General features: G+C 41.5%; 1 protein-coding gene across 1 annotated transcript; it reads left to right on the plus strand.

Moving 5' to 3' along the window:
* The first annotated feature begins 1,014 nt into the window (after positions 1–1,014).
* On the plus strand, positions 1,015–21,833 carry raly (RALY heterogeneous nuclear ribonucleoprotein). The gene is made up of 7 exons (XM_030780575.1): positions 1,015–1,270; positions 5,540–5,612; positions 6,141–6,188; positions 8,125–8,282; positions 16,574–16,687; positions 17,851–17,993; positions 21,792–21,833. The coding sequence occupies exons 1-7, from the start codon at positions 1,015–1,017 to the stop codon at positions 21,831–21,833; spliced, it is 834 nt and encodes a 277-aa protein (XP_030636435.1).
* Positions 21,834–23,022: the final 1,189 nt, after the last annotated feature.

A 23,022-nucleotide genomic window follows, 5' to 3' on the forward strand; every position in this document is an offset into this window, starting at 1 on the left:
AGGTACCATACCGCCCCCTGCCCTGACCATTTTACACCTCCTACCAATTCCATGGGATTCCAGTCAATGCAAAACACATCTCTTGAGTTCTAACTTGATGTTAGGGCCTCAACAGACTGTACCAGAAAGTGTAAATGGGGATGAAAAACATTTACCCTAAAATATTTTAAAGACAGTCAAGTAGGGCTGAGGCTACACTGGTAAACCATGTCAAATTTCTTTTACTTATTGGCTGGCTATTTAAAGAAGACTGAGACCCCTTTCACATATACAGCTTTATCCATAAATGTACCAATAATTTTCTGGAACAGGGACATGCTTGAACGGGAGCTGGAGTTGAAATTCCCAAAAAGTTTATCCAGCAATTTTCTGGAACAGGAACTAATAACTTTTCTGGACAGGTTCTGGGTAAACTCAAGTTGAACAAAGCTGTAACACTGCGAACCAGTGAACTCAGCATCATATGCAACAATATCGTTTTTTTTACAAAATGTGTTGTAAATTAATAGCATTTCCAGAAAATGGACACTCAGTAGGATCTGTTATCCTTCCATTATGTTCAAAAGGAAGCACCTTTCGCTGCGTAAGTTAGACTTCACATCCTGCCTTTCATGGATTTGTGAATGCGCTTGGCATGGGAATGGGGTTTAAAGGGGTATCCAGTAGAATTGTGAAAAGGAGTATCCACTAGAATTGCCAAAAAGATTAATCCAGCCAGTGTCTCCTGTGTGAAAAGTGCTTCAGAGAAACCTGGCAGACTACAGGTTGGGTCTGGTGAGAGCCATGACTGTAATGTAACAGTCTGTATGGCAATAATATATTCCACTGGTTACTGGATCAGTATGAAGGCACATCTCAGGCTAGCAGTGGACTACAAAGAAAGTGATGCTGGTCCTTAGAAAGCATTTTCAGTGACACTTGTTTCACTTGCACAAACATTGGGTTTATAATTTCTTCCCAAAATGTCATATTTATTCTTTCACAGATCTGCATCTACAAAATCAGCAATTAAAGATGTCCCTAAAGGTCCAGACCAGCAACATCACCAATAAAAACGATCCAAAATCCCTTAACTCTCGCGTCTTCATCGGAAACCTGAACACAGCAGTGGTGAAGAAGAGCGACGTGGAGACCATCTTCTCCAAGTACGGCCGTGTGCTGGGCTGCTCGGTACACAAAGGCTACGCCTTCGTCCAGTACGCCAATGAGAGACATGCTCGCGGTGCTGTAATTGGCGAGAACGGGCGGGTGTTGGCTGGACAGACTCTAGGTAAGCTTACCTTAAACATACATCTCTCTCATCATGTCATATTTTCATTTAAAAGCCCCTCACCAGTTAACCAGTCAGCAAGTTAACCAAAATGTCACTTCCCAGTTATTCATATATATGTATGCACACACACACAAACAAGCACACACACACACACACACACACACACACACACACACACACACACACACACATATATATATATAAATAAATATAGATACACACACACACACACACACACACGTATATACCCATTTATCAGCTGTATTATCAGGTTTCTCTGTGCGGGTATCTGTCTATCCATGTATCTCTTTGTGGGTGGGTGGCTATCCCTATGACAAATCTACAGAACAGTGAAACCATCCCTTAAGAGGGAAGTGGCAACAGCATAGTCCCCATCTACAATCCACTAAAGGAAAGAGCATAAATCTATATGTGGGAACAGCCACAGCAAGCTGCTACTTCACAGTAGTTTTACAGAACTGTCAGAGGACTTCAGTATAATGGATGGAGAATTTTTCTGGTCGATGCCCAAGAAGATTCTTTTTTTAATCTACAGGATAGGGTATAGCCATTTGTACTGATCCCCCTCCATCCCTGAAGAAAACAGTGTAAAACAGGGATGTGTACTGACTTCATCTTGTTTTTGGCAGAAGTTACAAAACCAGTGGTGGATAACTATTTTGCCTTGGTAATAATCCATTCAACATTAGATGCCTAAAAGTCATTGGGAAAACAGCAGTCATCGACATTACAACACTCTGAAGACTAAACCATCATAGTCCACAGCCCAGGAATAACACAATATGGACTTGAGGTTGTGTTCTTTGTGTCTGGTTTATCCCAGCCTTAGCTGCTTTTGATAAACTTTTTGGTAGACTCTTTCACTGAGTTTTGGAGACCAACAAGTGAAGGACACAAAAAAAGCTTGCAGTACACCAGTCAGTTTGAGTGGCAACAGTCCTGTATGTTTCTGAGGATTGGACAATTCATCACTCATTCTTCAGGTGCCTCCAATGGATTCTTGGCATCTCCTGGTACATTGTTGGTGCCTATCAGAAACCAGGGAGCCTCAGCATGGAAACAGCCCTGACAGCAACACTGGGTTGGCCATGTGAATCTGACGCCTGGCAGTAACCTTCACTCTCAAGCCATCTATGATTAACTCCCTATGAATTAAATGAGCATCAGACCTTGAGAACTTGGAAGCAACCATCTGCTAACTAAACCAGCCAACCCTGAACCACATCAGCCACCCAACCCCAAATTCACGTGCCCCAGCTGTGGTGCATTGAGTCACCATAAGATCAGGCTTCACTGCCTTCCATGGTGACCCGCAGCATCTCAGATATCATCTTACCTTTGGAACCAGTGTTATCGAGATAGTGACTATTACCAAGTGTAATACTGCTTGTATTATGACTTATGTCGGGGTTAGGGTTATAGTTAGGTTACAGTTTATAGATCGTGGGTGAACATATATGTAATTGTATGTGTGTATACTATTATTCCAAGATTAGAAATGTGTCATAAAAAACATGTAAAATTCAATTCACTCTTTAAAACTGTAAAACAAAATCGAATACATGTAGTAAGGGCTGACAGTAAAGTGAAAGGATTAAGTCTTCAAAAAAGACTGTTTCACAACATAACAGAGATGTGTTAACCGGTGACCTTCAAAAAATACGTCTTGAAAGACTAGACAAGTTCATTCAGTGTATCCTTGGAAGCAGTTCTCTGCACATGATGCCTCTAAAGTAACTGGTCATGAATCTTCAGATGTCTTCCGCTGATGCAAGATGAGTTTCTGTCAGTGCAGTTTTGTGTCTTGGAAACAAGAAAAAAAGCACAGAGTCGAGTCAAGAGAGTGGTGAGGACGTTCCGTTACACTGGCGTTTTTCTGCCGAAAACAGAAGGACAGGACCACATGTTGAGGTGTTGTCCTGATGGAGGGACCATGTGCGGCAGAATGGTTTGGTTTGGTTTGGTTTGATCCAGTGTGGAATGTCTGCGAGCACATGTTCTGAGCGTTAGTCCAGAGGTTGTGTGTACTGAAAAAGAATTTATTTTGTAACACTGGAACAGATTGCTGGAGCTCAAACCAATTACTGATTGAGTCTTTCAGAAAATGACTACCGTGGATGTTTTGAAATATGGCAGTGACCTGGGAAAGTGAATTTAGACTCCTGAGAAGAATAGTTTGATGACAGCCATTTGATGAAAGAGATACATTTGAAAAAAAAAAAAGTTTTACATTAATTTGCTCTGGGAACGTTACTGCAGGATCAGTCAAGCAGCTGTCTTTCAGTCCGTGCTATAACCGTTTGCCAAGTGGCAACTACACTAGGCTGTCAGGATGAATTTTTTTTCCCATTCCCTTCTTAATCAAAGTAAAATGCCTGCAGCATGTGAGGTAGGTTAATCTGCTGAATGGCTTGCAATGTTGCACCCAGTCTCCTAGCAACAGGATGTGCAAACTCCACCCCTTCTGTTGATAAATTAGGGTCAAGCCAGGTTTATCAGCAGCAAGTATCAGCCCATCATTGAGTGAATAAGATATTCATCCATGATAATTGTCATTTGGTCTGTCCACTTACAAGGGCCCCACACAGCAAGCCTCATCAGATTTCCAAGTCAAGTTTACTTGTCTTTTCACCTCAGACCTGCCTGCAACCTTACCCCCTCCTGCCACTGCTGGCCTTCTGACCTGAAACCACAGTTCTTTCTTTCTTTCTTTCTTTCTTTCTTTCTTTCTTTCTTTTTTTCAAAAGGGTGAAACAAGATGAGCTCTGCTATCATTGTTTAGGTAACCTGTTCATCTGTTCCCTCTTCCCCTCTCTTTCTCTTTCTTTCTCTCTCTCCCTCAGTAACATATTTTGAGCTTGTGCTTTTGAGTGTGAGGACAAGGTTTTTGGGTGGTTGCCCACTGCCCCCTAGTGGATATGATTTTTGTCTGCATAGTCAGAGTGTGCCATTGAGAGATTTAGAAGAAGGGTATCAGACTTAATGAGTGTATCATAAATTATCACACAATGTTTTTCAATGCTCCTTACCTTATTCTCAAATGAAGGCCAACATGGCATGGCTAATCTGATTCCTGACAGTGTTGATAGCAATGTGCTGAGCACAATTACTGCACTGAAATGTGTGCTCTCAGGGTATATACAGGAGTCATTAATGCATTAATGCATGGCACTTACTCATATTGATAGCGGCTTGTTTACTTATACATATTAAAGTAATTAAAAAGTAATTTACACAGAAGCATCAGGACACTTGACACTAGGTTTGATCTGCTTCACTGAATTTTGCCATTATACTGTCATTTGTAATGGTTTAAATTGGGACTGCTGCTCAGATGTGTAGTGATAAGGGAAGGTGGGTTTTTTGGCATTGTGGTGTGACTTCGTGGGAAGGGGCTGTGGTGCTACAGTCATCCCAGAGTGATGTACTTGGTTACATGCCGCGATCAGGAGCGGAGTGGCAGTGGTCTACCCAACATCACTGAGCCTGCCACTATGTGGTCATCTCTGGGCCTGCCACCATGAAGTCTACCCAACATCTCTGAGCCTGCCACCATGTAGTCTACCCAACATCTCTGAGCCTGCCACCACGTGATCTAACCCATATCTCAAAGCCTGCCACCATGTAGTCTACCCAACATCTCTGAGCCTGCCACCACGTGATCTAACCCATATCTCAAAGCCTGCCACCATGTGGTCACTCAAGCCGTTTTCACATATATACTATGGACTATAGTCGCAGAATCAGGTTTGCATTATGTGCGAAGTTGCCCTTTCACACATGCAGCACACAGCAGCAGATCGTCCGAGTCAGACGCTTTCACACATACTTGAAATACTGTGTTTGGTTGAGGTGGGGGATGGCGCCTGGGTAGACCGTGCAGGAGGCAGGACATGACAAAAAGTACTCTCCGAAAATCTCAGTGTTTTGTTTTCAACAAATCGAAAAAGGCGGACGCGGCTGCTGACTTTTGTCTGATGATTTCGGCGTTGGCCCTTACCGAATCTTGTCATCTCTCCAGTTAAACATTTTCGTTGCCGTCTTCATGTAAATGACTTCATGTAAATGGACCCAAACAAAGAGAAAATGGAGTTTGTACTAGGGGGCTGGTAGAATAAAATCCGTTTAGAATCTGAGTCGACTGATTCGGACATTTTTGTTCACACCTACAGCCCCTCCAGTTAGAATCCTGATTACACTCACCTTCACAGCACTACTGTTTGGTAATGTATTTTTCCCCCCCAGACATCAACATGGCAGGAGAACCCAAACCAAACAGGCCTAAAGGCGTAAAGAGATCAGCTGCCAGTTTGTACAGGTGACTTCACTCTTTTGTGCTACACTGACCATTTACTCTAAACCAACCCAGTATCACAGCACAGCTATCCAAGAATTTAGCAAACACACTGAACAGTCAGTTATTTCTCATGATATTCTGTATTAATAATTTTGACCTTGACTGTATAATAAAAACATATTATACTTTAAATTTGAATTTGCTTTGCCAGTGTGGTTCATATTCATTTGAAACCTAAGCTAATGCTAATCTAATGTCAGCACAACAATGTTATATGATTGTCACAGCAGCTATTGTCAGGCACAGTCTGTTGTCAGGTACAGGCTGTGCTGAATGTGTGTTATCTAGTGTGTTTTGTGACTACAAGCCTACTGGCTTTAGTGCTAATAAATCTCTCATGCTGTCTCATGCTGATCACTCTACTGAAAAAGCCAAATACATTAGCAGTTACAACTTGCAATGTGTTTGCTAATAAATAATGACATTTTACTGTTATCCTCATATTTGAAAGGTTAATGAGAATGTTGTAATGCTGTGTTTGTATTCCAGTGGCTATGACTTTGAATATGAGTATTACAGAGATGAATTCTACGACAGGTATGTTCAAATATGTCACAGATACTGTCTTTTACCTGACTTACACAGTGAGATATTAAAAGGGCTGTCTGTGAATGTGTAAAGAAAGTGCTGGTTCATATGATGAGGATTATCAGAAGAATTTTGGATGCAGTATGTTTATTCATTCATTCATTCATTCATTCATTCATTCATTTTTCGTTATAGAAAGAAAGGTCCTGTGTTATTTTGTATACATGTGCAAATCTGTCCTGTTTACAGCCTGAATTAAGAGCACAAAAATTGAACCCAAGTAAAGAGAATCAACCACATATAGGTTACAAACACTTATGTGGAATGTTCTTTCTTTCTTTTTTCCTTTTTTTAATCAAGATATAAGAAAAAAGATAGAGATTTCTAGAGAGATCTCTGTATTTCCTCGCTGCTGGGTCCTTTCCAGAACTGCCTTCATAAAACACTCCAGAGCAGCTGTAAACTCAAAGCTTTTTTTTTTTTTGTTTCACGGGAGATCTCTGCGTGACCTGCAGAGCAAACTTAGGCTCTGCCTGCTGCCCAATTGGCTGACGCCTCTGTTTGGTGACCAGCCCCCGCTGTGAGCCTCAGCTGGATGCCTGTGTTTGCAGATGTTCCAATATAACATGCATGTGAGGGACACCTTGAAGGCAGCCAGACATGTTTATTTATCTCTCTCCTGTGATGTTCCTGCCTAACTTATGGCCTTCTGGGGCTAACTCAGTCTTGGATCAATATATTACAGGGAAGATCACCCAATAATTTAATCGCCAGCTGCTTTCAAGTCATCTCCACAGCACTTTATTTGTAAGGGGAGAGAGGGAGCGAGGCAGATGCAAGTCTTTACTTTTTTTTCGTCTGGACAGCAGACGTTTTCTTTGAAGATGAGGATGTCTGCAGCATTCCGCCTTTCATTCATGGCAGTCCACCAATTGCCATGCGCCCAATTTTTATTACCTTCACACACACACATGCGCAAAATGATCCCTCAGATAGTTTGTTTAAATGAATGATTCAATTGAAGGCACAACCGTGGTGCTTTGCACTTTGTTTTGGAAACAGCCCAAATCTAATCACACAGGCCGACAGACTGCCTATCTGAATGCACACATGTATGTTTTACTTCTTATTGCAATCAACAATAAGTCTACTTAAAGAGAAAAGATTTTATATTTATGTAGCAATAAAGCTAAGACAGTCAAGTACTCTGGCATGCTGTTAGCTTGTTTAGCAAACAGGGGAATGACATTTTTACCATTATTCTATATCATTGGTCTGATTCTTTTCACATGCTTTTGTCAAATCAGCATTTAATATGACAATGTGTTTTCAGTGTTTGAAACTGATCACAGTGGTCAGTAGTCTGATTTGGGTCATGCTCCCTGAAGTCGACTCTCCTCAGCTGAATATGAGGAAAAAACAGCCTGACTGAGGGTCTGAGTGTATAGATGAATATTATTATAAAACAAAGATAAAATGGAGTACTTTGCTGTAGACGGGGGGAGAGAAAGAGAATAACATGAGAAATAAATCTCCGGATTCTTAAGAAGAAATAGGGTTAGGGTTAGATAAGGTTAGATAAAAGGATGAGACTGAAATCAGACCACAGGCAAACACTTGACTGTTCTGTCCTGTCTGTGTAGGCTGTTTGACTGTTCTGCCCTGTCTGTCTTCCCTGTCAGGCTGTTTGACTGTTCTGTCCTGTCTGTCTTCCCTGTTAGGCTGTTTGACTGTTCTGTCCTGTCTGTCTTCCCTGTTAGGCTGTTTGACTGCTCTGTACTGTCTGTCCTCACTGTTAGGCTGCTTGACTGTTCTGTACTGTCTGTCCTTCCTGTTAAGCTGTTTGACTGTTCTATATTGTCTGTCCTCCCTGTTAGGCTGCTTGACTGTTCTGTACTGTCTGTCTCCCCCTGTTAGACTGTTCTGTACTGTCTGTCCCCGTTAGGCTGTTTGAGTATCGGGGCAGAGTGTCGCCGGTGCCCAAAGTGGTGCCAGTAAAGCGCCCTCGTGTGGCCATGCCTGTGGTGCGCAGAGTGAAGTCGTTACCAGTCAAGCTGCTGTCCCGATCTACAGTTCTGCCCAGCGGCTCCATCAAGCACAAGTGTGAGTTCAGTTCACTTTTGTTCACACCCAATTTGGTTTCGCTTTCTGCTGTGTGATTCAGCTTTTCTCTGCCCCATTTTATACTGGTCAAGAGTGAACCCCAAGTAAAATAAAGGTGCCAAAATTAAGGAAACATGACAATTAATGAGATATCAAGACACTGATTGTTGAGGCACACTTGTCAGAAGACAAGGACTGCTGCTTTTACTGATGTCATGAGAGGAGGAAGAGAAGTGGACATGGAGAGCTGAGAGAAAGACACCATAGATAAAACAATATCCTCTTTGACTGTGATGTCTGCACATTAGGTTGAGGAGCAAAGAGCAATCCATGTTGTAAGCAGCTAGTTTCTTCACAAATAACCTCACGGAGAGGGCAACTGAGGTTTAACTGCAGCTCATAAACTTCACGTTACACCGAAGGTGATGCAAACAAAGAAAGAAAAAACTCAGGCAGTGGTTTGTTGAACAGTGCACATTTATATGGCCAGACATGTTGTCCATTACCCCGTTTGGTACATTTAGTGGAGAGCCCATGTGGTATACTCCAAAATAAACCTCCAGCTCAGAGAGTTTCTGCTTCCTTCCCACAGTTACAGCCTTTGGTAAGTGGAGTGGAGTGGGCTGCATTTTTCTGTCCATTTAAGGGGACAAAGCAAGAATGAACAAAAAGCTCTTTTTTAAAGGATATTATTATACCCTTTTAGTGAAGAGTTTCTATTCTGGTGGGACTGTTCTCTTTCAGGATGACAGTGGCTCCATCCTCGGGGCACAAGTGGTTTCACAAGGATGAAACTGATGGAACGGCATGCCACGGCCATGTCTGTCACCACAGCGTCAGAGGCAGTCAGAGAAAGAAGCCATGCTAACAACACGCTTCAGAGTAAAATCACTCCTGCCTCACAGGGGAATGTGACAGGCATTCACACAGCATTTTTATCTGAAGTCACACTGCCCGAAGCTGCTGTTGTGGCATTGAAATATTTAGCACTCCCTCATTAGCATAACTTCAGAGCTAAACATGTTTTATCCTGGAAACTGTCACAGAGAGTTTTGCGGCTTCAGGACAATGACTTAATAGCTCATATAGACAGTCTGAGGAGAAGAGAAAACAGCCTGGAAACTTCAGCAATTGTTTGTGTGTTTCTAGACATGATGATTATGTTGAAATCAGGATTCCTTTCCAAAAGTCTCTAAAATGAAGAAATTATCCATGGGATTGGATTATAGACATTTGTTGGCAAGAGGTCATTCCTTCGTTGATTTTGTGGTATTTGTGGGATCCTATTCTGCCGAAAGATCTATTTGTCTCCAAGTCTCTGTTCCCTGGCAGGAGGATGCTTCAGAGCAGCAGGGCCAAAACATCCACACTATATCAGAGAAAAGGTTTCTACTCCTGACAGAAAACCCACAGTGTGTGCATTGCCAGAGAAAAGTTTCAGTTTTGCTGTTGTGAGTAGGGCAAAGTGGCATCCCTCCCTGCCAATGGGATGGCTCTGATTGGCTGGACTGAGCAGAAGTAGTCATCATTGGCAGTTACACTACTTAGTTTGTCTTAGAAGTAAATACATAAACAGAACGTCACAAACCAAACCAAAAATCATAAATATATATAATATACATGTAGACAGATACATACATACATACATACATATTGTACATACATAGCCTTGAATAAATAAATAAACTTTGACAAAGAAACTGAATTCAGAAAGAACTTCAACAAATAAAGACAGACAAACCAAAGAGAAAACTGAAATTTGGGTTTCAGAGCTATCTCAGCTTTAACAGATCTACCACAAAAACTGTGATCCAGTGTTTTTCTGTTTGTCGTCCTGAGCCGTGCGGCTCTGTCCATTTCTAGTCTCTCCCTGTTCTAACACCCCTGCCTCAGCTCTTCAGGCCTGAATCATTGCCTGATGACTCGAATCAGTGAGGTCAAATGGGCAGACAATGAGTCTACAGGAGCAGAATCCAGGAACGAAACATGTTAGTCCTTTTTTCATTGGTGTCATGTTTATAGTCCCTCTGCTAGTAAAACTGTACCATTTACAAGGCATAACAGGTGAACTGGGAAACCCCAGTAGATTAATAATTTAATTAAACAATATTTCAAGTTTCAAGTGTATTTAGAGCCCAATATCACTGTTTAAAGTCTCAAAGGGCTTTACATGCCTACAACTGCCCACAACAGATAAAACAGGGTGGCACCCCCTGACTTAATCTTCATAGTGGGCAAGAAAAAACTCCTCAAAAACCCAGGTGTAAAAGGGAAAAAATGGCAGAAAAATTGAGAAGGACCACAGAGAAAGGAGACCCCTTCTTGGCCAGTCAGGTGTGCAATAGGTGTTGACCCAGTGAGCAATTACAAGTAATACAATAATAATGCAAAAGAAAAAACACTAGCAAATAGACAAAATGCCAACAACAAAAGCAGGATGAGGGGGGTGGCGATGAGGAGGAGGCTGACAGGGAGGGATGAAGAGGACAGAGGGGAGCAGGGCACACCTGGGAGGAAGACAGAAACACTCACACAAGGCATTCATACTCAAGCATATGAGACACACACACTCAGAAGATGAGGAGGGAAAAGGAGAACATTATACGATTATCAAGAAACATTAACAATAACTAGGCCTATACTGTACAAAGAAAATGTTTACCACACCAACATATTTACATCGCCATATAGCAGTGCTACTTTAGTCAACAAAAACTGTGACAAAAAATGATAGTCAATGAACTTTATTCCACGACAAAAATAAGACCATAACTAAATAAAAATGCACCTTTGAAAATAAAAACTGTGACGAAATATACCATTTTCGTTGACGAATACTAACGAAATGATAATGTCAGAGAAAGACGAATGGACAAGCAATTATAGCCTCCTTACTCTGAAAATCAAACATTAAACATTTTAACTAACGTTAACTTGGCAACCAGCATTGCCAGATGTACGATTATTATCGAATTTGTACGATAATTTTGCCCTCTGTATGATGTATGATAAATAATGCCAAAAGTCCCATAATGTAAGATAATTTGATCATTTTGTGACACTCTAGGGCTAGGGCTAGGCTATTTCATTTTAATTCATTTTCTGACACGATAAGGATAGTAAAACGTGGATCCTATGTCTATGTGTAGGCATCTCTTCTCACACTCTTTCCAGCAAATCATTCTTGTTGTGATGATGAACTCACGAACTTAAACATTAATCAAATTCTTTACAAATCAGAAAGATGGGGTATTTTATACTGACCGCAGTAACTTACGGGCCAGTACTATATTTACCCAGTGCAATGCAGTTATATTAGAAGTTAAACGAGCTTGTTAAATGAGCGCCTGCTCATATGAACAGAGTTTGCACTAGATATAGCTCACTGCTGCATCCACGTGAAAACCGCAAAAAGAAAGAGTGTTGAACAGGAATTTGAGGGCAGGAGAGAGGCAAAGTTTGTTTTTAAACAATGTGGCTTGTAGGCGGTGTCAAAAAGTCGTTCGTCTCAGTAAATACATGTTTTCTGAAATTACACATTTACACGTATTTGTTCTGTTGGTTATGAGTTGCTTAGGATAAGCGGCTTAGATAATGAGTGAGTTATGATTCACGCACAATTATTTTCTTTAAAATAGGATAATTTTAAGCCTCTGGTACGATACTTTAACAGTTCCCATCTGTCAACGCTGTTGGCAACTCATATCATGGCTATTCTCCGAAGAAGAAAAAGAACGGATTTGTGACACATTTTAGCAATAATACAACTGAAAATAAAATGCACTGCAAACAATGTGGGTGCAAAATCAATTGGAAAAATACCTCAAACCTCAAGAGGCATTTGAAGACGCACCACCAAGAAAAATATGATAATAAAAGTAAGACTTAGAAATCAACTTAAAGGCTTGACTTTGTTAGCTAGAAGCAGACGGCTATGTTTTCTTGTTCACTTGACTTGGTACCGTTAATTGCGCATAGCTATAGCAAGCCTAAGAATACCTGTGTGCTTAATGAAATCACTGTTATGATTTAATTTTTAAAAAAATTCAAATTGACCGTTATATTGAAGTGACCGAAATATTGAAGTTAAGGAAGAGCCTAGAAAACGACAGCTATCTTTGGCACGTTGCCATGGGAACAAACAATATAGAGTGATTATGCAAATGAAGAACAAAATGTAAGTAATTCAAACATTGTATAAAACCTAAAACTCAGTTGACACGTTCGGTCTGTTTGCCTGGGTTGGGTGTCTCTCCTACTTTGAGGAAGAGCGACAAACAATGCTTCCACATATAGCTTCAATAAAAACAACAAGGGTAAAGGTTAAATCAAATTAAACAATTTTGAAAAACAGTACAACCTGCACTGAACCAAGCGTCTGGTGAGATGACAGGAGAATGGGTTGTTCAGTTTAACACTTTGATAGAGAAAGCCAGAGCGACCTTGAGATCACATCCCAATTACAATTTACAATTTAGTTATTTGGCAGACGCTTTTTACCAAAGCGACTTACAGTGCATCAGTCGGATTTCTAATACCTTGTGAGCAGAGATCACAATAAAACTGAGCGTCAAATTGCCCCTTCGCATTGCGCCCCTGGAATACTTTGACAAACACAGATACAAGACAAAGGTTTTTTTTTTCTAGGAAAGGGAGGTTAGGCATTGGGGGACAGGTGTGTTCTAAAGAGGTGGGTTTTCAGTTTCCTGCGGAAGATGCTAAGAGATTCCGCAGTCTTGACTGCATGGAGGAGGTCGTTCCACCACCGCGGGGAAATGGCGGAGAAGAGGCGTGGTCGGGAGGAGCGGCTGCCGGGTTCCCGGAGTGAGGGGTCCGTCAGTTGACCAGAGGTCGTAGAGCGGAGGGTCCTAGTTGGGGTGTACGGAGTTATAAGAGACCGAAGGTATGATGGGGCGGAGCCTCTTGTGGCCTGGTAGGCCAGCACCAGTGTCTTGAACTGGATGCGGGCTGCTACCGGAAGCCAGTGGAGCGCAGTAAGCAGTGGAGTGACATGAGAGTGCTTAGGGAGGTTGAATACCAGGCGTGCAGCGGCGCTCTGCACGAGCTGGAGCGGCCTAATGGCGCAGGCCGGCAAGCCTGCCAGTAGAACGTTGCAGTAGTCCAGGCGGGAGATGACAAGCGCTTGGACCAGGAGCTGGGTCGCCTGTTGCGTGAGGAATGGGCGGATTCTCCTGATGTTGTATAGGGAGAATCTGCAGGATCGAGTGACTGCCGCGATGTGACCGGAGTAGGTCAGCTGGTTGTCGAGGGTTACGCCAAGGTTTTTGGCTGCTGTGGTGGGGAACACCACAGATCCCTCGATGGTGATTGCAGTGTCGATCGTTTGGGAGTTCTTAGCAGGAAAAAACAGGAGCTCCGTTTTCTCTGGGTTGAGTTTGAGATGGTTTGCAGACATCCAGGAGGCAATGTCAGCTAGGCAGGCTGCGATGCGAGGTTGAACCTGGGAGTCAGAGGGGGGGAAGGAGAAGAACAGCTGTGTGTCATCAGCGTAGCAGTGGTAAGAGAGGCCATGGGTGGAGATAACTTGACCGAGTGATCTGGTGTAGAGAGAGAAGAGGAGTGGACCAAGTAACGAAACTTGTGGAACACCCGTGTGTAAAGGGCGGGTGGAGGAGACCGATTCCTTCCAAGAGACCTGGTAGGAACGGTCAGACAGATAGGACTTGAACCATGCGAGTGCAGAACCCGCGAAGCTCAGCCCAGCAAGGGATGAGAGGAGGATCTGGTGGTTGACCGTGTCGAATGCTGCGGAGAGGTCTAGGAGTATGAGGACAGAGCTGAGAGACTTTGCTCTGGCCAAGTGGAGCTCCTCCGAGACAGCAAGGAGGGCCGTCTCGGTGGAGTGGCCGGCTTTGAATCCAGATTGATTCTGATCCAGGAGATTGTACTGCAGAAGATATGGTGAGAGTTGGTTATATACTGCACGTTCCAAGGTTTTGGAGAGAAACGGTAGGAGAGAGACTGGACGGTAGCTACTGACATCAGCAGGGTCTAGGGTGGGCTTCTTGAGCCGTGGCTTGACCCGTGCTCTCTTCAGGGCAGAAGGAACCATGCCAGTAGATAGGGAGCTGTTGATCAAGGACGAGATGAAGGGCAGAATGTCGTCCGAGATGGTCTGAAAGAGAGGGGAGGGGATGGGATCTAGAGGGCAGGTAGTGGGACAATGGGATTTTATAAGTAAGAGAGCTTCAGCATCAGATAGAGGGGAGAAGGAGGAGAAGATAGTGGGGGGGGGGTCCAGGATCCGAGGTGGGAGGGGAAGGGGGGAAGGAGTCGCAGATGTCATTGATCTTCTTCTCGAAGAAGGAGACAAAGTCATCAGCAGATAGGGATGAGGGAGGAGGAGGAGGAGGAGGAGAGAGGAGGGAGGAGAAGGTGGAGAAGAGTTTGCGGGTGTTGGAGGAGGCAGAGTTGATCCTAGAGTGGAAAAAGGCAGATTTGGCAGCGAACAGGGTAGAGGAGAAAGAAGAAAGAAGAGAGTGATAGTGGGATAGGTTGTTGGAGGATCTCGATTTCCACCATCTCCGTTCAGCCGCGCGAAGTTTGGTTCTGTCAGCACGGATACTATCAGTCAACCAGGGACTGGGAGCGGAGAGTCGAGCCGGTTTGGTGACTGGGGGGCAGAGGGTGTCCAGGGTGGAGGCCAGCGCAGAGAGGACCGTAGAGGATTTCTCTTCCACGGGGAGAAGTGAGAAGGCTCCTACAGATGGGAGAGAGGAGCAGACCATGGAAGAGAAGGCACTAGAGGAGAGAGTGCGAAGGTTACGTCTAGCTGCGACTGGCAGCTTGGGAGCTGAGGATTTCAGGGAGGTAGAGATCGAGAGAGAGAAAGACATGAAGAAGTGATCTGAGGTGTGAAGCGGTGTGATCATGAGATCAGGAACTTGGCAGCCTCTTGTGAAGACCAGGTCCAGTTGATTACTACCCTTGTGCATTGCAGGGGACTCCACGAGGGTAAAGTCAAAGGACTGAAGGAGGGAGAGTAGGCCATCAGACTGAGTAGAATTCGGTAGGTTGAAGTCTCCTAGCAGCAGGATGGGAGTGCCGTCTTCAGGGAAGGCGCTGAGGAGGATGTCCAGTTCATCTAGGAATGACTGCAGAGGGCCTGGGGGGCGGTAGAGAACAGTCATATGTAGTTTATAAGGGGAATAAACAGAAACAGCATGAAATTCAAAAGATGTTGGGGAGATAAAAGGGAGAGAGGTTGCTTGGAAGCTCCATGAGGAGGAGATCAGGAAGCCAGTTCCCCCACCCCTCCCCGAGGGTCTGGGAATGTGGGAGAAGGAAAAGGCAGTGGAGAGGGCAGCGGGAGTGGCCGTGTTCTCCGGTATGATCCACCTCTCAGTGAGGGCCAGAAAGTGCAGGGACAGCAAGGAGGCTTGAGCGGAGATCAAGTCAGCCTTCTGTACCGCCGATTGGCAGTTCCAGAGACCACCTGAAATGCCAGTAGCAGTGTTAGCAGAGCGTGGTGGATGGATGAGGTTAGACAGGTTGCGTCCACGAGGATGCATCGGACGCCACCTGCAGAGATTGCAAGAGGAAACTTGAACTGGAATAGGGAGATGACACATGATTAGTGTGAGGGGGACAAGGTATTTTAGGAGGTAGGGAAGAGACACAATTACACAGATAAGCAAATGAAAATAAATAAATCAAGATGAAAATAAATCGCTTAGAGTACGGCAGACAGGCAGCAGTTGTCTCCACGTCCTTGTTGTCCTTCCTCGGACTCCCGCAGGTAGACTCCCTTGTCTTAGTCCGACCGAGTCATCATCCGACGAGACAAGGGAGACGAGACCACTACAGCTGCCACTACAGCTGCCGCTTGGCGGAAGCACTATTACACATCCCGACCTTAACTCTCTGCTCCACTCAAAGGTCTCATGCTATATATCAAACTCCAAAAAATATTTTTGTTGATTATTCTCAAGGGACACTTTTTCTGGCACCAGTTAGTACTCAGATGAACTTTGGAGATGAACTGAACTGAAATGACTCCATGACCTTTTGACCCCTCTGAGATAGCTTTTTTTCTGTTTGAATTTGCCTGTCAGTCGCCAGATTTCAAATACTCTCATCACTTCATCCTGGGCATTGCCCCAAATGTTACCAAATATCCTCGTCTAATGCCTCTTATTTTACTAGGTCATAAAACTTAATGACTTATAAAGCTTAAGCATTTGTGTTCTCTTTTGTTTTCTTTTGTGTGTGTGTGTGTGTGTGTGTGTGTGTGTGTGTGTGTGTGTGTGTGTGTGATTCTGAATGAGCAGTGAAATCCAATGAGCTACAGACTATCAAATCAGAGCTCACTCAGATCAAGTCCAACATTGACGCGTTGCTAGGACGACTTGAAGAGATCACAGATGACAAGTACTGTGCATCAGGTGAGGGGTACACACACATGCACGCATCTCAGATACCACGTCTCAGATGGATCTCACAGGCCAATATCGCTGTCTCCCACCTTTTTATCTACAGCAGGGCTGCCATGTTGTCAAAAAGTTATTTCTCTGTTCAGGCCATAAACTGTTTTTACAGGTGCTAGAGGCAATTGTGAAATTTTGTTTTGGAACACACTGTCTTCACCAAAGATGGGCTTTGCATTCATAGTTTCTTCATTAATTTGTCTTCCACATGTAGAGGACATCCTTTATTCGACCAGATATGCTGTGTGTTAGTGCACAGAACCCGTAAGTGCCCATACAATATATTAACCCCTTCATCTCCACTTTGCTCTCCAAACAAAAGTTCCCTGTTGTTGCCTGTCAGCAAGGAGGTGTCCCTGCCAGCTGAGCTGCCTAAACCTCTGATTTAAAACTGGCCCCATAACTTCAGCTGGCCATGGGAATCAATAGAGCGGATGCTGCTGAATAGAAAATCAAAAATTGTAGAATAATACTGTCCTTTGGCACTGACCTTGTGTGCTGGTATTTGCAACCACAACCCTTGAGTCAGACTGTGGCTCAGAGAACAATGTCTTTATTGTGTACTTTTTTAAAATGGATAATTTGTTCAGTGTTTCTAATAGCTTGTTTGTTGTCTGTGATACATCAGCGTCACCATGTTCTATGTGGAAAAGATTGTTTAGGGCATCAACAACCTGTCCATGTTCATCAGGGATCATTTTTCAACCTATTAAATGATTTCGAAAGAAACCAGGAAAAATATGAAGAGTTGATTTGTGAACTGACGTAGTTGGAATCATTACTGGCCTTGACTTATCATTCTCCAGCAAAATTAGTTCTCCCCTGGAAAGTTGTTATATGGGTAATATGAGAATTTGGATTGTGGTTGGCACTGCTAAAAAGAACACACAAAGCATCCTTGACAAGTACTAAGATGGTTATGATTTTAGTTGGCAGACACTATTTGCATAACAGAGAAAATAAAGATGTGTTTGTCCTGGTTTGTTGCAGTCTTTAGCACACAATCCTGTGACATCCCTCCATCTTAAACCCTCATACAGCTTGTACGTTGCTGCTGGGAGCTGGTTGGGAGTGTGCCACTGAATAGAAAATATGTGTCATCTGTTATTCTGCACACACAGAGCTTCGGAAGACAGAGGAGAGCAAGAGCGAGGTCTCTCAGGACGAATCTGGCTCCGAGACAGAGGAACTGGCCGAGGAGGCTCAGAACAGCGATGTGGAGGAGGGAGAGGACGGGACACAGGAGGAGTGTGACGATGACATGGTGAGAGAGAGAGAGAGAGAGAGAGACAGAGACAGACGGGAACAGAGAGGGAGGATACACAAATCATTTGATGTTATGATTTAAGGTTAGGAAGTTTTCTTTTAGCCATGGTAAATGAAATTCCACAAAAGAAATAACAAAAAAAGGTTCTTCTAAATTTTCCCATTGGGAAAAACCCAGTGGTGTTTATGTTGATTTTTGGGGGGAAGGGATCATCAAGTTCTCTAAGCAGTCTGTGACCCTATGAAAGGTGAAGGCCAGTTGAAAAATGGAGAGAGTGACTGAACACAGAAACAGTCTGAAACACAGAGAGAGTGACTGTGCACAGAAACAGTCTGAAACACAGAGAGAGTGACTGAACACAGAAACAGTCTGAAACTGAGAGAGAGTGACTGTACACAGAAACAGTGTGAAACACAGAGAGAGTGACTGAACACAGAAACAGTGTGAAACACAGAGAGAGTGACTGTACACAGAAACAGGAGATGTTACAGTGTATGTGTAACCAGTAATCCATACCATATGATGTTTAGTTGCATTTTGTTGAGGGGTGAGGAACTGATCTCAAGGTCTTCAGTGATTTATACAGGCAGAAAAAGGAAAACGTGTGTGTTTGTGTGTGTGTGTTTGTGTGTCTTCTCCCATTTCAGACTAAAAAAGCTTTTCTATGAATTAGTTCACTCTGTTAACCTTGTCTATAATGTATATTACATACCACACAAGGGCATCCTCAAGGAAATACAAAGGCCTTGTCTATACTTGGTTTTAAAATGCGTCTGGGCGATCGGATCACAATTGGACAGCACTAAATACAAGTGTGATTAGCTTGAGTGTCTGTGCTAGCTAGGCTCAACAAATAAAATGCATAGACTGTTGTCAAACATGACTGCTACACTGCACTGCAGCATATTTGCAGAATACAGATCTCCAGACCATGCCTGTTTAATACAGGCACCAGACAAATGTCTGTGTTCATTGTGCTAAATAGATTGAATATTTTACAAAATAGGATATTTAAAACAGACATTAGATATTGCTAGATGGAAATCAACATTTGGACAGTTACATCAGATAGAACTGTACCTGATACTATCCACTTCTCAATTTTAGTTGAAAAAAAAAAAGTATTTGGCCAACTTGAATGTGCATTCACTTGTTTAGCTGCTATCATCCAAACACATTACAGACCTTGCAATGCAACACACAAAAAACACAGCAGCAGCGTTTTTAGGCAGGACGTGATTCATCTGGGCTGAAGCGTAATGAGATTGTCAGAGAGGTTGATGAAAGCAAGTTTTCAACTCTATTAGCCAATGAGTCAGAGGACATCAGGAAAAAGACGTGGAATTCCAAGTAGCGGAGCCTCTGAAGGCAACTGGGATGACAATACTGTGTAGTGGGCTATTTAGATAAGTAATGGGCTGGATTTAGATAAGTAATGGGCTGGATTGCTGGGAACACTCTGTTTTCATCTGGACTCAGATGAAAAGACTCTGTCTCCACATTAGGCTCATTTCTTCACCACCCGTGTTTGGACGCAGAATACCAAGTGTTCTGGAGGTGCACCAAGAGGAGAACTCAAAGGTTATGTGGTACCAGGTGGGCCTGTAGACACTTAGTCTGTCAGAGCCTAAAAGGATCGGTCGACAGCTGTATTGCCAGTGCTCATCAAAATTTTCGAGAGCATTCCTTGTCCAGATTGGCTTGACTTTTACTGAACCTCATACAGTGTTCAGCAAAGTTCTTGAAGGCCAAACAGTCCAGTTAGCGTTCTGCTCCATTTGTGTTCTGTTCCGTTATCTATTTCCATCACTGATGAGATAAAGGAGCTCTTTTCCAAATCAGTCAGGTCATTGAGGGTGGATCTAGTCACTGAATGAGTCAGGCAGCTGGTTTTGGTTGAAGAGTATATTATTTAATTGACAGAGGCCTGTGGTTTTCAGAAGCAGGGACAGGTAAACTTGTTTTAAAATCCTGTATGGGGCTCTTCTTTGAGATCTTTCTCCCGTTTGTGTTGTGCTTCTAGTGAACAGTACAGCCTGTGAGCACAAAACTAAAACTTCTGAAAAATCTGCTGTAGTGCTTTGTGGCAGACAAAAGTGTTAAATAGTACAGTAATGCTGTTAAATAGTACGGAAATACTGTCAAATAGTACAGTAATACTGAAATAGTACATTAATACTGATAAATAGTGCAGAAATACTGTTAAATTGTACAGTAATACTGATAAATAGTACATTAATACTGTTAAACAGTAGAGATATTATTGATAAATAGTACAGTAAACCTGTTAAGTAGTACAGTAATACAGAGTGCCGAGTCCCTGCATGCAGAAACACTCCACTTGTATAACATGTATAACAATGCATAACACGTTCCTTTAAGAGTAAATCCCTCTAATAAATGTATAACATGTTCCTTTAAGAGTAAACCATTTGAGTAAATGTATAACATGTTCCTTTGAGAGTAAATCCCTCTAATAAATGTATAACATGTTCCTTTGAGAGTAAACCATTTGAATAAATGTATAACATGTTCCTTTGAGAGTAAATCCCTCTAATAAATGTATAACATGTTCCTTTGAGAGTAAACCATTTGAGTAAATGTATACTATGTTCCTTTAAGAGTAAATCCCTCTAATAAATGTGTAACATGTTCCTTTGAGAGTAAACCATTTGAGTAAATGTATAAAATGTTCCTTTAAGAGTAAACCATTTGAATAAATGTATAACATGTTCCTTTGAGAGTAAACCATTTGAATAAATGTATAACATGTTCCTTTGAGAGTAAACCATTTGAGTAAATGTATAACATGTTCCTTTAAGAGTAAATCCCTCTAATAAATGTATAACATGTTCCTTTAAGAGTAAACCATTTGAATAAATGTATAAAATGTTCCTTTAAGAGTAAACCATTTGAATAAATGTATAACATGTTCCTTTAAGAGTATATCACTCTAATAAATGTATAACATGTTCCTTTGAGAGTAAACCATTTGAATAAATGTATAAAATGTTCCTTTAAGAGTAAACCATTTGAATAAATGTATAACATGTTCCTTTAAGAGTAAACCATTTGAATAAATGGTTTACTCAAAGGAACATGTTTCCTTTAGAGTAAATTACTTTAATAAATGTATAACATGTTCCTTTAAGAGTATATCACTCTAATAAATGTATAACATGTTCCTTTGAGAGTAAACCATTTGAATAAATGTATAATATGTTCCTTTAAGAGTAAATCCCTCTAATAAATGTGTAACATGTTCCTTTGAGAGTAAACCATTTGAATAAATGTATAAAATGTTCCTTTAAGAGTAAACCATTTGAATAAATGTATAACATGTTCCTTTAGAGTAAATTACTTTAATAAATGTATAACATGTTCCTTTAAGAGTAAACTACCTGTATGTTTTTCACCCCATTCTAAATTTTGTCATTTTTGCAATTTTCACAGTTGTTTTCATGTATTCATTATCATGACTAACCAGACATTTCTCTAAATGTTAAATGGTTGAGGTTACACTCATATAAATTGTATAATTTATGTGCTTTTTATTTTTCTCCAAGAGTGAAGAAAAAAAGGCTTAAAAGTTATGAGTTACTAGCTTAGAGAGAGAGAGAGAGAGAGAGAGAGAGAGAGAGTGCATAAGCTGCAGACCCAGAGGTTGTAATGGATCAGATTTTTTGGGTTGATTTTTTTGTGTTATCATCACACATTTTGACTGTAAAGAATGCCTTAAATCTGTCCTAAACTCTGTTTTCTCATACATCTCTCTTTCTCTCTTTTTGTCCACAGCAAAATAATCATCTTTCAGAACTGGATCCTTTCCTTCAATAAAAGGCAAGTGATTTGAAATGAGATGCTAGAATGATGAAATTCTGGATCACAGAAATTGATTAAATCATGTAGTTGTGGAGGAGAGGATTAGAGATTCTGGCCTGGTCAGCTCCAAGAGCTCCAACCCAAAGAGAGAAATAAAGCTCATCTTCTTCCACATGACAGCAACTAGTAAAAAACATTCCTTGCTTTGGGTCCCAAACTGTGACCAAATGGACAGGGTAACTCATTAATGCCTGAACTCAAATCTATGCAAAAATTTAACTGCTCCAGTTTATTTCTGTATCTCTTACACTTAAGAAATGTGCGCTGCCCATTGCTTTTTTTTTTAATTTTCCAAAATTATGACCACACTTGTGAAAATTTTATATTGTTGATTGGATTTTCCAAACCATATGGCTTTAGGTTCATAAAGAGTTCAGTGCAAGAATGGCATGATTCATATGCTATTCATGCGCTTTTTTTTTTAGAACCCAGATTCAAAACATCCTCCAAAATGTTTGTGTTAGGTGGATCCCAAGGATAGATAAACAGATGAATATGATGAGAGTAATTATTAATTTAGAATGACTGATGTGACTACTTTGTGGAACTACTTCTATACAACTTTTTTTTAGGCTATCAAACCACCCTTAAATGTGTCTTATATTTAAGTTTTTAAGCGTGTTATAATAAAGTGAAAAGACAAGTTGAATATGTAACATTTTAATTGTTAAAATGGTATAGAGTAAAAGTTTAATTTAGTTTCATTTAATTTTGGAGTTCTTTGAACCTTTGCCTCTTTTTATTTTGTCAGAATACAAATCACAGGAGGTTCATGTTTTATAAACTTAGCAACATTTACAACTCTCCTTTACAAAGCTCCTCTGATAGATCCATTAAAATTCATGAATGGATCCCCATACTAATCACAATTAAATTAATTATGATACTATACTAAATTCATAGTATAAAACTAAACTATAATTAATTAAAATTATAATTATATGGAGATATACATCATCAAACAGCTTGCCTGTATTTATTTATTCCTTAAACTATAACATTTTGAAGAGATTATTTTTTCTCTCTTTTTGGCATACTTGTTTTTTGATTTGTTGAAAGAAATAATCATTTTAGTTTAATAAATTTACTTTGTAGTTTTATTCATTACTTTATGGGACTTGTTTCGAATGTCTTAAGAAAGTAA

The sequence above is a fragment of the Chanos chanos genome, chromosome 7 (genome assembly GCF_902362185.1).
Source record: "Chanos chanos chromosome 7, fChaCha1.1, whole genome shotgun sequence".
NCBI lineage: Eukaryota > Metazoa > Chordata > Actinopteri > Gonorynchiformes > Chanidae > Chanos > Chanos chanos.